At 40.9% G+C, this 14,375-nt stretch overlaps 1 protein-coding gene across 1 annotated transcript in view; it reads left to right on the forward strand.

The window, feature by feature from the left end:
• The first annotated feature begins 8,430 nt into the window (after positions 1–8,430).
• Positions 8,431–14,375, forward strand: part of LOC124712197 (odorant receptor Or2-like) — a 44,789-nt gene continuing 38,844 nt past the window's right edge. The window contains exons 1-2 of the mRNA XM_047242494.1: positions 8,431–9,239; positions 11,846–11,945. Of these exons, the coding sequence (XP_047098450.1) occupies positions 8,431–9,239; positions 11,846–11,945 (909 nt within the window). The remainder of the gene's footprint in view (positions 9,240–11,845; positions 11,946–14,375) is intronic.

Consider the following 14,375-nt stretch of genomic DNA (forward strand, 5'->3'; position numbering starts at 1 on the left):
AAGAGATGAGGAAATTTCAGATAAACTGACAAATCTTAGTTTACATGGGGACAGAGATTCGGATGATACAGCTCCATTACCATTCGCAGAAACCGAAGAGTACCAGAGCATAAATAAACATGTTGAAAATCAGGGAAAATTTAATGAACGCGTTAAAAGGGAAGTTGAGGCATTACGAAAGCAAGTCAAACAGATTGAAGGCGAAATAGTAGGAAAGGACAGTAGAAGAAACTTAGAATCACAGATAGCAGAGGGGTATGAAGAAAGTTATTTATTTCATTTACGGGATGCGACAAGAGAGCGCCAGGCGCGCGAACTTGACAATAATTGTCATTGGGACTGGGACAGACGCGGTAGGTCTTTCTCGCCACGAGACGAAAACTTTGACTATAAACACTTTCTGACTGTTCGGAAATTTAAGATCTTCCGCAACTCTAAGAATGACATACATCCATGTGCATGGTTAGATCAATTTATGTACGCACTTCCGCCAGATGTGCCACAAAGTCACAAACTTGAAATTATGTGCGGCTATTAAAGTCCTCAGGGGATTCACTACTCTAAGTGAATATGTGCCGTAGCGAGCATAGGGCCCCGAGCTGTAGTGGTGCTGTTTCTCTTTTAGTTTTCTGTACCGCTGCCTACTCTTTTACTATTCTTTGCATCTGTCAAACCAACACTTCGACTACCAATCTATCTAGTGAGTAAGTAAACAATAACCGGATTTGACTATTTACCTAAATGAGATTTCGAAAATTACTGTTTGGACTTACTATATTTTCTGCAGCATTCATTCGTAGTTTAAACGAAATTTTACCTGTTTATCTTCGTGACAATATTACTTCATATGTTGACGACATTCTTATTGTTAAACGTTCTTGGAGTGAGCACAACAAGATTTTGGATTCATTGTTACGTATCTTTGCAAGAGTTGGTATTACAGTGAACTTAGAAAAATCTGAATTTGGTCGTTCTCAGGTGAAATTTCTCGGTCACATTATTTCTACAGAAGGTATTCTCCCTGATCCAGAAAAATTAGACGCTATTCGTAATTATGCTGTTCCTACCACAAAACGTGAGGTTCGTTGTTTCCAAAATTTTTGTGGAATGATATACTTTAAAAAAAAAAAAAATTTGTAGAATGACATACTTTAGAGAAACCAACAGCTACATGTAAACATGCAAAGAATACAAGGATACCGCGCTGTGTTTTGGCGGCGGCACATACTCAAAGCAACAGTCAAGTCTGCGCGCCGCAGAAGGCAGTCGTTGACCGCAAACAATTGCTTCCTACGTCACGCGCCTACAGCTGATCGAGCGCTCAGTGCGAATGCACTGACAGCCGTAAACAAATACACAGTTTAATTTCTCCGACTAAATTCAGTATAAAGCTATAGTGACTTGATGAATTATGTTATTAACATTCAGTATTTTTCAGGATACGGTTGTATAAAATATTTAAGAACTTCAGGTAAATTCTGTGTGTCTCCGACGTTAAGACGACTTGCTATCGAGAAATTTTCAGGAAGAAGTAATTTCGAAGAAGAAACTAATAAACTAAAAAAGGTAACTATTAATTGAGTTTATTTTTCAGGTAACATATTTCCACTTAGGTACGTACTTTAGACGTAATTTGCTGCTCGCGATTACGTGATTCATACTTTGTGCTACTTTCATGTTCTATGAATTTACTTGTGAAGCGACGTGCTTGCGTACGTTAACTGATTTTGACAATGATTATTAATGAACTGGGTTGTGACTTGTGTATATTATGCATCGCTTGGCTGCACTGCTTTTTCACTGATGTCATATTTTTTTATTATGTGTCTGCTGTGCTTATTTATTTAAATTATAATTGTAACCTGATTAATTGTGCTGATGTGGTTAGGTATGTAAGATATACTTTGTGATTTATCTGCTTGCGCCTTCATGTTTACTTATTAAGATGACATATGAACATTTATTTGCTTATGCTGATATGATGCTACTGACATGTTTACTGCTTTACGTATGGATTGCATATTTATACATATCTGTTGTTGTCATAACTACTCTTTAATTTGGTGTATAGAAATGCTGATGTACAGTGTACGAATATAGAAGTTAGGTTACACTATGGTATAGGTTACAGATTGTTTGCTTGGCAGAGCCTCGTTGTAAGAATTGTGCTGCATCCACTTGCTGACATTCTGTTCTCTATTGGTATATTTACTCGCTATTGCATGTTTTGCTTACGCTCAGTGCCTTACATTTTTAAGATAGGAAAATGAACTGTTATAATTCGACGAACGACATTAGTACAAGAAACTTTATAGAAGTCACATGAGCTGGAGGTTTTATGGAAGCTGTATAAATTTATGCTAATAGGAAGAAAGCTAACGACATGACATACCAAAACTAGGTTTAGACCATTGACAATTATTACACTGCATTTTTCGTGAGCAATTGAAATAGGAAGTGACACTTGACACAAGAAATACTCCACATGTTTGCTTCTGTTTGCCATAATTCTTGAAGTGGTGTACACACTGTGAAATATTATGATTATTCACACTCTGTAATCGTACTTAATTACTGAGAGTTATTCGAACTAAGTCTGTTAGAGGTCATGTATGCATTTCTTTGTTTATAATTCATAATGAGTAGAAGATTTGGGTCAGATGGATTACACAGAGGTTGTGTGTTGACAGTGTGTCTTCGGATTGTATGGGATGATGAGGTTTGCATTAGGATTCTATCTGTACTTGTTCGAGGAGACTGACTAGAGGAAAGAGTTGTTATGGAAGTGAAATGATATTGGTAATAAGGTTCATATTTATCGACGTATTAAAGAGGTATTATTGAGGTATAGAGATTATATGAAGTTGATGATTATTGGAGTTTTTGTGGACAGGAGGTAAGGTAAATGATATTGATGATAAGAGTTATATGTATCGACGTAAGAAGCATTAGTGAAGTATTGAGATTATGTGATGCTGATGATTATTGGAGTTTTGGTGTATAAGAGGTAAAGTAAGTGAGGAGCATATTTTTTTTTTGTTGGTCTTATGGAACAAGGAGGATGAAGATAGCAGACTAGAACACTAAAGTAGAAGGAAGATAGTCTATACACACACTTTGTTAAATCACTAAGCAGTATATACTTTTTTTTTTTGAAGGGAGGAAGTATTTGCATATCTTGGTTCACTGACAGTTGTTCAACAACAGTACATTTGATCTGGCTTGGCAAACATTGGTCTTGACATGATGACTATGACGTTGACTTAACTATTATTGACTGTGATACATTGCTGCCATTACTACTTGATACACATGATGCACATCAGATTTTGACAGAATTACATTTACACAATTAACTCTATTCAGTTACACAGTAGTACTTAATGTGGATGAGAGATGAGTGAGTGTGTTTTGTGTGTTTTCCTTTCCTAATCCTACCCACCTATCTCCTAAATATTATTTTATTTGTTTGTAGTGGCTTGCACTGACACCCATAAATATTATAGGTTTACTGATATTTGTGTATTTGTAAACACTACGACAATTATCTGATATCATTTGTGTGTTTATTAGAATTTGTATGTTTAGTGTAAGAGCATTGTAAAAGCATTTGTATGTGCATTCAAACTATTGTTCATGCCTGAACTGTCTGATCAGTGATCATGAATATTATGGACTGTTACTTGTGCCTTTTCTTTGGTGTCACTAGGACATGTTTAATTTCTGCTGATGAACAGTGTGATTAGTATGTGCATTCAAACTATTGTTCATGCTTGAACTGTGTGATCGGTGACAGTGAATATCATGGACTGCTCTCTGGACCTGCTCATCATTGCTAGGTGCAACTGATGGACTACTTGTATGGAAATAATGTCACTTATTGCTGTGTGCACCTGCTCAACATTACTGGGTGCACAGATGAAGCTACTTCTATGGAAATGATGTCACTTGTCGGTGTCTGCACCTACTCAACATTGCTGGGTGCAACTGATGGACTGCTTCTACTGAAATGATGTCACTTGTCGGTGTCTGCACCTACTCAACATTGCTGGGTGCAACTGATGGACTGCTTCTACTGAAATGATGTCACTTGTCGGTGTCTGCACCTGCTCAACATTGCTGGGTGCAACTGATGGACTGCTTCTACTAAAATGAAGTTACTTGTTGGTGTCTGCACCTGCTCAACTTTACTGGGTGCACAGATGAAGCTACTTCTATGGAAATGATGTCACTTGCCGGTGTCTGCACCTACTCAACATTGCTGGGTGCCACTGATGGACTGCTTCTACTGAACTAATGTGACTTGTTGCTGTGTGTACCTCTTCAACTTTACTGGGTGCCACTGATGGACTGCTTCTACTGAAAAGATGTCACCTGTTGGTTTTTTTTTTTTGTATAAACTAATCATTAAAAGTATTTTATGTGAACATTTGTATAAACTGATTTTTTGTGTATTGTGCAAACTATTATGTAAAGCCACATGTGTGAAAAGAATTTGTATTGCCTACTGTATTTTATATACTAGGTTATTGAAAAGTCAGTGCAAAGCCAAAATTTTAACTAATTATGTGATATTTAGGTATTAATATTATCTTTTATTTTTGTCTGTGTTTTTCTGGACGAATTTGGTGGTATTTTCACCACCAATGCTGGCAAAAATACCATCAAATTCTGGCCTGTGGAGGAGGGGCATATGAAAGGTGGCTACACTGAGCCACCGCGCCAGAGATTGCGCCAAAGAGTATTATTAAGCCGCCTACACAGTGCCTGTTAAGAACTCGTAGAAGTCAGTGCTTGTCGAGAGCTTGTAGAAGTCAGTGCCTGTTAAGAACTCGTAGAAGTCAGTGCTTGTCGAGAGCTTGTAGAAGTCAGTGCCTGTTGAGAACTCGTAGCTGTCAGTGTTGAGATGAGCTAGTGGGCAAGGCTTGTCGAGATGTTGTAGTAAGGAGTGCTTGTTCCATGTTTTATGCAGTTGTTTGATGGGAGAGATAGCAGATGTTATTCTAATGAAAATACTGTGACGATCAGAGTGCTTTTCGCCAATATATATGAAGGTAAAATATTGAGTGTTTTTTTTTTTATTATTTCCATGTTTTAAATAATGCGTCATTACAGGTTCAGTCAACAAAGCATCTGGCTTGTGTTCTTGCATTAGAGTGTAATTCTACTTTCCTTGAGCAATTATAGTATTTCTCATTTTCTTTTATCACGTCAGTATAATTGGTATTCAAAATTTCTTGTCTTGTTGGAGAAGAACCGTGCCAGATGTGTACGTTGAGTCACACTCCCACATACAGAACAGTTACTCTTGTGCTTTGGTTTCGTAGGTTTCATAGTTGCTGGGGACTTAATTAATTAATTGTGTTAACGAAATTTTCATTTCATTCTTGTTGTTGTTCTTTGCAGTCAGATAGCGTAACAATACTAGTCAGGGCCAACCGTTTACGAGACACAGCGTAATCGGACTTACAGCTATTAAAAATTTAAAAAGTATTTTCATCATACTTAATTAAGCCCCCATTCAACATTGAGGTGAAAAAGTCATGGGATAATTCCTAATATCACGTTGGACTACTTTTTGCGTGCATGAGTCCAGTTACTCAACGCGGCATGGACTCAAGTAGTCGTTGGAAGGTCCTTGCAGAAATATTGAGCCATGCTGCCTCTAAGGCCTCCCGTAATAGTGAAAGTGTTGCCGGTGCACGATTTTCTGCACAAACTGACATCTTGATTATGTCCCATAAATGTTCAGTGGCTGCCCAAACCATTTGCTCGAATTATCCAGTATATTCCTCAAACCAACCGCGAGCAACTGTGGACCGGTGGCATGGTGCACTGTCATCCATAAAACTTCCATCGTTGTTTGGAAATAATTGGTCTCCAAGTATCAGAACATAACAATTTTCAGATGCATCAGAGGAATCAGTCCATTCCATGAAAACAACCCAAACCACTATGGAGCCACCACCAGATTGCACAGTGCCTTGTCGACAACTTGGGTCCATAGCTTCGTGGGACCTCCGTCGACCTCTAACACTACATTAAGCTAAAAATGGTTCAAATGGCTCTGAGCACTATGGGACTTAACATCTGTGGTCATCAGTCCCCTAGAACTACTTAAACCTAACTAACCTGCCCGAGGCAGGATTCGAACCTGCGACCGTAGCAGTCGCGCGGTTCCGGACTGCGCGCCTAGAACCGCTAGACCACCGCGGCCGGCTATATTAAGCTCTTACCATCTCTAATCGAGACCCATCTGACCAGGGCACAGTTTTCCAGCCGTTTAGGTTCCAAACGGAAAACGTTACGAGACGAGGAGAGGCGCTGTAGGCGATGCCGATCTGTTAGCAAAGGACCTTGCCTCGATCGTCTGCTTCCATAACAAATAAGTCCAGATCCTAACGGATACGTTCGTCGTACGTCCCACAGTGATTTCTGCGGATATTTCACGCAGTGTTGCTTGTCTGTTAGGACTGACAACTCTATGCAAACGCCATTGCTATCGGCCGTTAAGTGACGGCAGTCAGCCACTCCATTGTGTGTGGTGACTGGTAACGTCAAAAATTAGATGTTCTTGACACACTCTTCACATTGTGGATCACGAAATAATGAATTCCCTAGTGATTTCCGAAATGGAAAATCCCATGAGTCTAGTTCCAGATACCATTCCGCATTCAAAGTCTGTTAATTCCTGTCGTGAGGCCATAATCACGTCGGAAACTTTATCACGTGAATCACCTGAGCACAAATGACAGCTCCGTCAATGCACCGCCCCCTCGTACCTTGTGTACATGATACTACCGCCAACTGTATATCGCTTTCCTGACTTTCTCACCTCAGTGTGTGATATGTGGCACCAGAATGAGCTGTGCCCGGCTCAATACTCGTGTGTGGCTAGGAAAGCACTCAGCCAGGTTTCCCCCCGATCGGTGGATATGACACAAAAGCGTTATCACCTGGCCTGCTCGTTAGCCTGATTTGACGCCACTGGATTTTTCTTAGTGGAAAACTTGAGGTTGAAGTTCCAAGGAACCGAGATGAATTAAAACATCGCATTCCTATAGCTTGCGCAATGCTGTCAAAGGAATCTCTTCAGTCTGCCCTGAACTTCTCGTACTAACGGCTGCAAATGCGTTTTGCAATAGATGGTGGGCATGTTTTATTACGTAAATGCAATTTTAATGTAGCGATTTGGCTACGTTCTTTTGTGATTTAGTTTTTCTTGCTCTCGCTGACGTAATTTAGTAACATATGTCTTTACCTAATGACGCGAAACTAAGTAACAGTTTTTGTACCTGAATTATCTGTTTAACGAATCAGTTTAATTTGTGACGTACACCTTTCTGTCAAGGCTCTAGCAGAAAGAAGTGCAGGACTGTTACCGTAGTTCACGCCACGTCCTTTACCTTCTGACTGATGAATCGGTCCAATCAAACGTAACGAAGTGTAGTTAATACCTATATGAAATTAAACTTTTTCTCCGTTCTGTTTTCACAAATAGACTTTCCTAGCTACTTCAGGCCGGAGTGCTCCATCAGCCTCGTGCGACAGTTCCGTAAAACAGCAGGAACCTTCACTTAAGATGTCAATAAGTTTCATTTTCAAAACAGGTGAAGATAAATTCTAAATATTATAATTTTTCTGAACCTACTAAAAGAATTTTGAACAGTGAAATGCTATACGAATCGGCTTCTTTATAAGTACGACATTACACAAAGTTAGCACACCTTAAATTTTCAGTTCCTTGATACTTGTAAGTCACATAATGTTTATCACTTCCGAAAAAAAGTACCGAAATTTTTACTTCAGACTGACATCTTAACTAATGACTATAAAACTTGGTGCAGGTGCTTATGTTTCAAGTTATCGCAGCCAAAAGCTCAACGCGACCTTCGCGGGCGTATTTTATCTTCTAGAAAGATAATTTTTTTTAGTGCGGAAATGCAGTAATACGTTTAAAACAAGGTCGAGCTATCTTATTTCGTGTTTGTAGACTACTTTCTGCTAACAGATGCACAGTAAGTCACGCAAAGGAGAGAGGCGCAGTTTTAAATTTCCAGTTTCAGCTATTTATTTAACGCTTCGTGGGGGCAGCGGGAGGTATTCATTATTTATCTTGACTGATGTCTTACGCTTCTTTAGATTATATAACTTCGACATAACTACGCTCAAAACAACGTGAATAAGTCATCCACAAAATATCGAAACTTTGCCGGATTATTTAATATTTAGCAGCACAGAGCTGCGCAAATGTATATAGGGGCCACTTTGAACGCAGTTTCCGAAGAACGAGAGAGTTAGTGAGTCGTTCAGTAGGCCGTTCCATTCTCCAGCGCTCGTGCCGGTGTCAAAATATAGACTGGTGTAGCGAAGGGCTACTTAATCAAAAGGTATCGACTCTTGGGAATTCGATAGATATTTCCCTCTGACATGGGCCATGGATGGGAAGACGACTTGGAAAAGCGTCTGTCCTGGACTGAGAGTGGTGAGTCCGTACTGAAGCTCAACATTCGCCACCTGTGGCTATTCGGCCTCTGGCCACTGAACGAGTCCTGGGCGTTCCACATATACACAGCGTACGGTTACATTTTGGGCCTCTGGAACTTCATTGAGTGCTTGCTGGCCATTTACTTTGCCTGGGGAGACATGGACGAGGTGACGCTAGTGTTCATGGCAATCGCCTCCAACTTGAACGGCTTGATCAAGATGACGTTCTTCCTGTACGACAGGCGACACTACAACTCCCTGGCCCGCCGCGTGGGCGCGCTGCTGTCGGTCCAGAGCGACGTCTGCGACAGGGAGCCGCCTCTGGCGGCCATTTTACGCAGCTCCCAGGGCCGTGCCTTCCGCCTCACGCTGTCGCTGTTACTCTTCATGTTCTCGCAGTGCTTCGTGTGGTTCCCCATGCCCTTGATCGCTCACCCGGAGCTGAGGCGCCTGCCCTTCGCCCAGCACGCCTGGGACGACAACAAGAACCTGTACGGCCTCTCGTACTTCGCCCAGTGCGCGGCTGGCTTGTGGATGACGCAGATGAGCTTCGGCATGGACTGTCTCTTCGCGTCGGTCATGATCCTGCTGGCCGCGCAGCTCGATATTCTCGCACGGCGTGTTGCGGCTTTGAGGAAGGAGGCGTACAAGGAGAAAGCCGCACACCTTGAGAAGAGGCCAGCGGGGAGCTTCTGCGATAAAATGTACGATGATTTGTGCCTTTGCGTTGAAAGTCATCAAAAAATTCTTAGGTACGTAGTGCAACACTTTATAATTCGTAGGTCCGATTAAAATACGCGGCTATTCGGAAGGTGAGGAACGATCGGTCACGAAATGGAAACCACTGTGAAAATCCGACGAGGCGAAAAGCAGTGTCTCTAGTATGCCTATCGATCGCATCAAGACAGTCTTTTCAGTTCTGAGCGCCCTGTGAGCGAGTAAATGTGCCTAGAACAACAATGTCTCCCGCCAAGTAGGAGGGCCAGCTGAGAGACTTCGCCTTAATGAATGCAGCTCACCTAACACAACTGCCACGCACTTCCTTCTTTATGGCAATTCTCAACCGCACTCTGCAGGGGCCGTGAAGACGCTCCTGCATCCTTTTCCATGGGAAGTGTTCGATCACCCACAACACAGCCCTAACTGGCCGTTCTGAGTATCATCTCTGTCCACATGAAACGCTGGATACGAAGACAATACATGGGCGCAGGCTACACGCTATAGACCAGTGTACGCGGCTGCCTTCTATGACGATGGAGTTGGAAATTCGGTATAGCGCTCCGACAAATGTTTACAGAAGTACCTGGAAGATTTAGCCAAATGTGCAAAGAAAACAGTTTTGATTTTCTCTGTGGTTTACATTTCGCGACCGATCGTTCCTTACTTTCCGAACAACCCTCGTATACTTTTGAAAGCCATATCGTTTCACGGACTGTATCCATCAGAAATGGTTCCTGCATAAAAATGAATTACGCAAGCGAACGATAGTTTTCCTGTATGTCACACACACGTACGTTTTTATCAGTCAAGATACTGAAGAACATGTTTGGTTTTTCACGAAAACGTCCTTAACCTAAACGACCGTTCTTTAACAAGAAGCTTAAAAGTACACTGATACAATGTTTATCAAGATTTTCGAACAAGAGTTTCCCAAAATTAGGCGATAAATTTCTTAAAAGTGGAGACATGGTCTGGTGGTTGCTGTTATGCATTGTTTACAACAAGGTGAAGCAAAAATAGGCCTTGAACATCGCATTCACCTTGTATCATGGCTTTTGTTCTTAAAAACTTTTTAATTTGTGAAAGTTGACATGTTTTATATGTAATGAAATTCGAATGGATGGAATCGAATTTCGGATTGGCACTCATGATGACCTTTCGTATGGCGTTAACTGAAAGAAAATAAACATTCCATTTAATGAAATTGTAACAGCGTTGATATATATAGGATGGTCAGAAATAGCCTTAAACGATTGTAAAAAGGTTGCGGGGTAGGTTGGGTTAAGAAACACTTTTTAAGAAAAATCTCGATATGTTGCGTCGTTTCCAACTTCATTAGCACTGAAGTCAGCCAATGAGGCCGTTTTACGTACAAATTCGAGCAGCCTGCCAAAGGCGGTGATACCAAATCTGATCTTCACTTTGTTGTTCAGTATGAGGAAACCAAACGAAGAACACATTTGGCAACACCGTCTCTGGCAGACTGCTGAATTTGCGTGCACAATGACCTGATTTGCTCATTTCAATGTTGATTAAATCAGCAATCAGGAAACTTGTAAATTATTTTCGTAACGATTACTTCTCAGCACAACACACACTGGAACATACTTACAGGTTTTTCAAACTGTTTCGTATCATTGGTTGTTATCCTAGTATTTTAAACATTTTGTCCATATAGGAAATATATCATGGGGAGAATTCACATAGTTTATTATTATGCAGCTGATGAGTGTATACTAATTATGTACAACTACGAACCATTTACAACCTCAAGTGCTTTTTTCTATAATAAATGTAGGTGGTTTTAGATGTGTATGATACATCTGTGTCTCACATGCAATAATAGTAAGTGTATTTGATACATCTTCACTTACCAAGGTAAGGTACCAAATTTGTCTTTTGCTTTGTTCATAACCTACAGAGAAACAGTGGAACAGTTTTTCCAGAAAGCTCACCCTGAATCGTCTTAACATGTTAGATACTCTTATATGAAATATGGATTATTTTGAACGCAAATTGGGTTTTGAGTCATAGCGAACGGATTAAAAAAGATCACTATAGAACGTATGGCCCTATAAAAACAATAAGTCTATGAGGATAATTTATGCGCTCATTCCAGCATCGAAACTGCTGCTTCTTTCCCCCTCACCCTCCCTACTCCCCCCCCCCCCCCTTGTCCTCTGCCACTGCGTTCGTATTAGTCTTGAATGAACCAAGTCCATTGGAAATTTACACTATAGTCTGTCATTTTTTCCTGATTCGAATGGATTTTGCTTACCAATACAAGTATGTCTGGCACTCTCCTTTTTTTCAGGTCCAAAGAATTCGCATAGGATAAGTGCTAATACAACCAACCAGAAAATTTATTACCTTACCATTCCAATATGAACCCAATAATGAATGGGCTGTTGACCGCTAAATTGTTTTTTGGGACCACTATATGCAGAAATAATAGAGGCCTCAATAACAATAACCTACTACGTTCCAAGTCGTCTGTATTATCTTAAAGTTTGTGGCGATTTTTTTCATATATAAGCTACCTTCGAACAAAAGTATGTTACATATCTAATTATCACGTAAGAACGAGAGCAGCATTTCTCTCATAGTCAAACAACGGTTTCATTTTCCTCTGTTACAGTTTCGTCACTCATCTGCAGAACGCAATGAGTCCTGTCGCCATGACGCAGTTCGCTTTCAGTGTCCTTGTCATATGTCTAGGACTGTTTCAAGCAACATTCGTAAGTCTATTACAGCATGCACTAAGATTTTGTGATGTGTATGAGAAGTTAGGGAATTCAGTTATTTACTAGCTGATTTAATTAGTGTACAAGATTAATTACGTAATCATCCAGTTTTTCATATATATCTTTGTGTGGCGTTATTTAATTACAAAACAAATAATCGATAGTAGAAATGCCTTTCAAAGATACGCCAGACAGTCCTGTGGAAATTTTTATTACTTTAATTCCCTAGCATTGGTGTGACGGTGTTACTACAGAGCGAGTTAAGAGTTTCCGAAAAATATTGGTAATACTTGTTCATTAAAGACATGACTTACATTTTCCACTCAGTTTGGGTCATGTTCTACCACTAAGCGAAGTACGTCCCTTCTTACCAATGCAGATTATTGCTAAATGCTCGCAGAAACAATCTCGCAACAATGCGTCTAAAGCGATAATGTAATCAGTAATTCCAGTTCTAATGCTTTGAAGATTGTTAGTAGGTGGTCAATATATTTTGGGCTTTCTCGTTTGTTGAATAGCTACTGATTGCTAGAACAACACTTCTTTAAACATAGCTAGTCCTTCATGAGTATCTTACAACGTGAGCACATCCTACGTATACGCGATCGAGTCACACTAACGTGATCACAGCCTATGTTCGGCGTAAAAGTGCAGTAACCACTCACAGAGGGCTCGGGGAAACACAAGGAGTGGAGGATACATAAAGCGGGTCGGTGGTAGGGTGAGGGGGAGTGGGGGGGGGGGGGGGGGGGGGTTCAGAAACCGTGCTGTCGTTGTCGTATTGCGGAAAGCGGGAGATATATGTGACGTCCAAAATGGCGTGATAAATTGGCTCTCGGACCAAAGGTGAGAGCATTTCCCAAAAGGCTGTTCGTAAACTGTTTTCGTGCCGTCGTGTTTAAAGTAAACCGTTTATGGCAAAACACCGCTTTCCAAAACAGGCTCCGGTGCAGCCGTGTTGCATCACGGGCCATAGATGACTGTAGTGAACGACCGCTGCATAGGTCTGTATGGGCGAATAGTCATCAAACTGTTGAGCCATGCAACTGTTGAGCAATTGACCGCCTAGATGTACCAAGGGACCACAGGGAATATTGCTACGTATGGAAATCCAAAGCAGGTGTCTGATTCATGCACCCACTCCAAGTACTGTTCATCGACGAAAGCTGGAACTTCCACGCCAGTACCTCAGCTTGACATCCAGTGAGTGGCGACAGGTGAAAATTTCAAGTGAATCACGCTTAATGCTTCATCGGCGTGAAACGTCTGAACACAAAACTCCCAGCAACAATCGTCGGAAGGGTCTGGGTGTGAGGCGAGAGCGTTATGGTATGGGGAACCTTTTTCGTGGCTTTCCTTGTGTTCTCTTGTCATTCTGGAAGGTGCAGTGGATCAATAGAAATATGTATCTGTCTCTGGGGGATTGTTTCACCCGTGTATGCAGTTCGCTTTCCCTCGGCACGATGGAATCTACCAGCAGGACAATGCAACTTGTCAGACAGCTCGCATGGCTCGAAGAACATCGGGATGAGTTTACCATGCTCCACTCCCCGGATATAAACCCAATCGAGAATCTGTGGAACCATCTCGGTCGCGCTGTTCGCGCCATGGAATCTCAACCGAGAAACGTAACACAGCTGGTCACGACTCTGGAGTCGGCATGGCCCACATCTCTGAGGTACGTTCAAGTACCTCACTCACTGTTTTCCTGCACGTGTCGCAGTGGTTAAACTGCAAACGGTAGTTGCGCAGGCCATTGACATGTGCTCATAACAACATGAGTGGACAGCGTATCACAGCTTGATTGTAATCTAAGAAAAGAAAACATTTTTGGTTGTGAATCATTTCAGTCAGTAAATATCAACTAATTCTTTGTTATTATTCGGTTAGTTTATGCATCTACATAAGTTTAATTACATGACTCTAGAAATATAGAATTATATTGGTTTGAGATGACTTGTCAACACTACTATCTTCGTTGGATGTGAGGTCCGCCAGTTACGCAAAACACAGTTTTGTCTCAGTACCCAAACATGTTCCGGCACCACTGTGCCATCATTAGTGGGTTTTCGTTTTTATTTATTCTGTAATGTGAACATTTTTGTTAAATTATTATAAAATTATGTGCATCTTTAGTTCAAACAATAGATCGTTTCTTTTTGTAAATACCTTTACACTTGGCGTGCATGAATTTTCTGGAACACTTTTGTGTTAATTACTACAGGTAGCTTGTCAAGTGCAACCAAACGATGTTGATGAGAAAGTCTTTTGCTGGGAATTAACCTATCTTCTAGAACGTAATTTAGTCTTCCGTCACAAACTAAAACTGTGTTTCTTATGTAACGTTTTCTAGAAGCAAGGAAGTATATTCTGACATTTTTGCGTACAAGTAACCAATGAAACATTTTACCTCACACTCATCAA

The sequence above is a fragment of the Schistocerca piceifrons genome, chromosome 8 (assembly GCF_021461385.2).
Source record: "Schistocerca piceifrons isolate TAMUIC-IGC-003096 chromosome 8, iqSchPice1.1, whole genome shotgun sequence".
Taxonomy (NCBI): Eukaryota; Metazoa; Arthropoda; class Insecta; order Orthoptera; family Acrididae; genus Schistocerca; species Schistocerca piceifrons.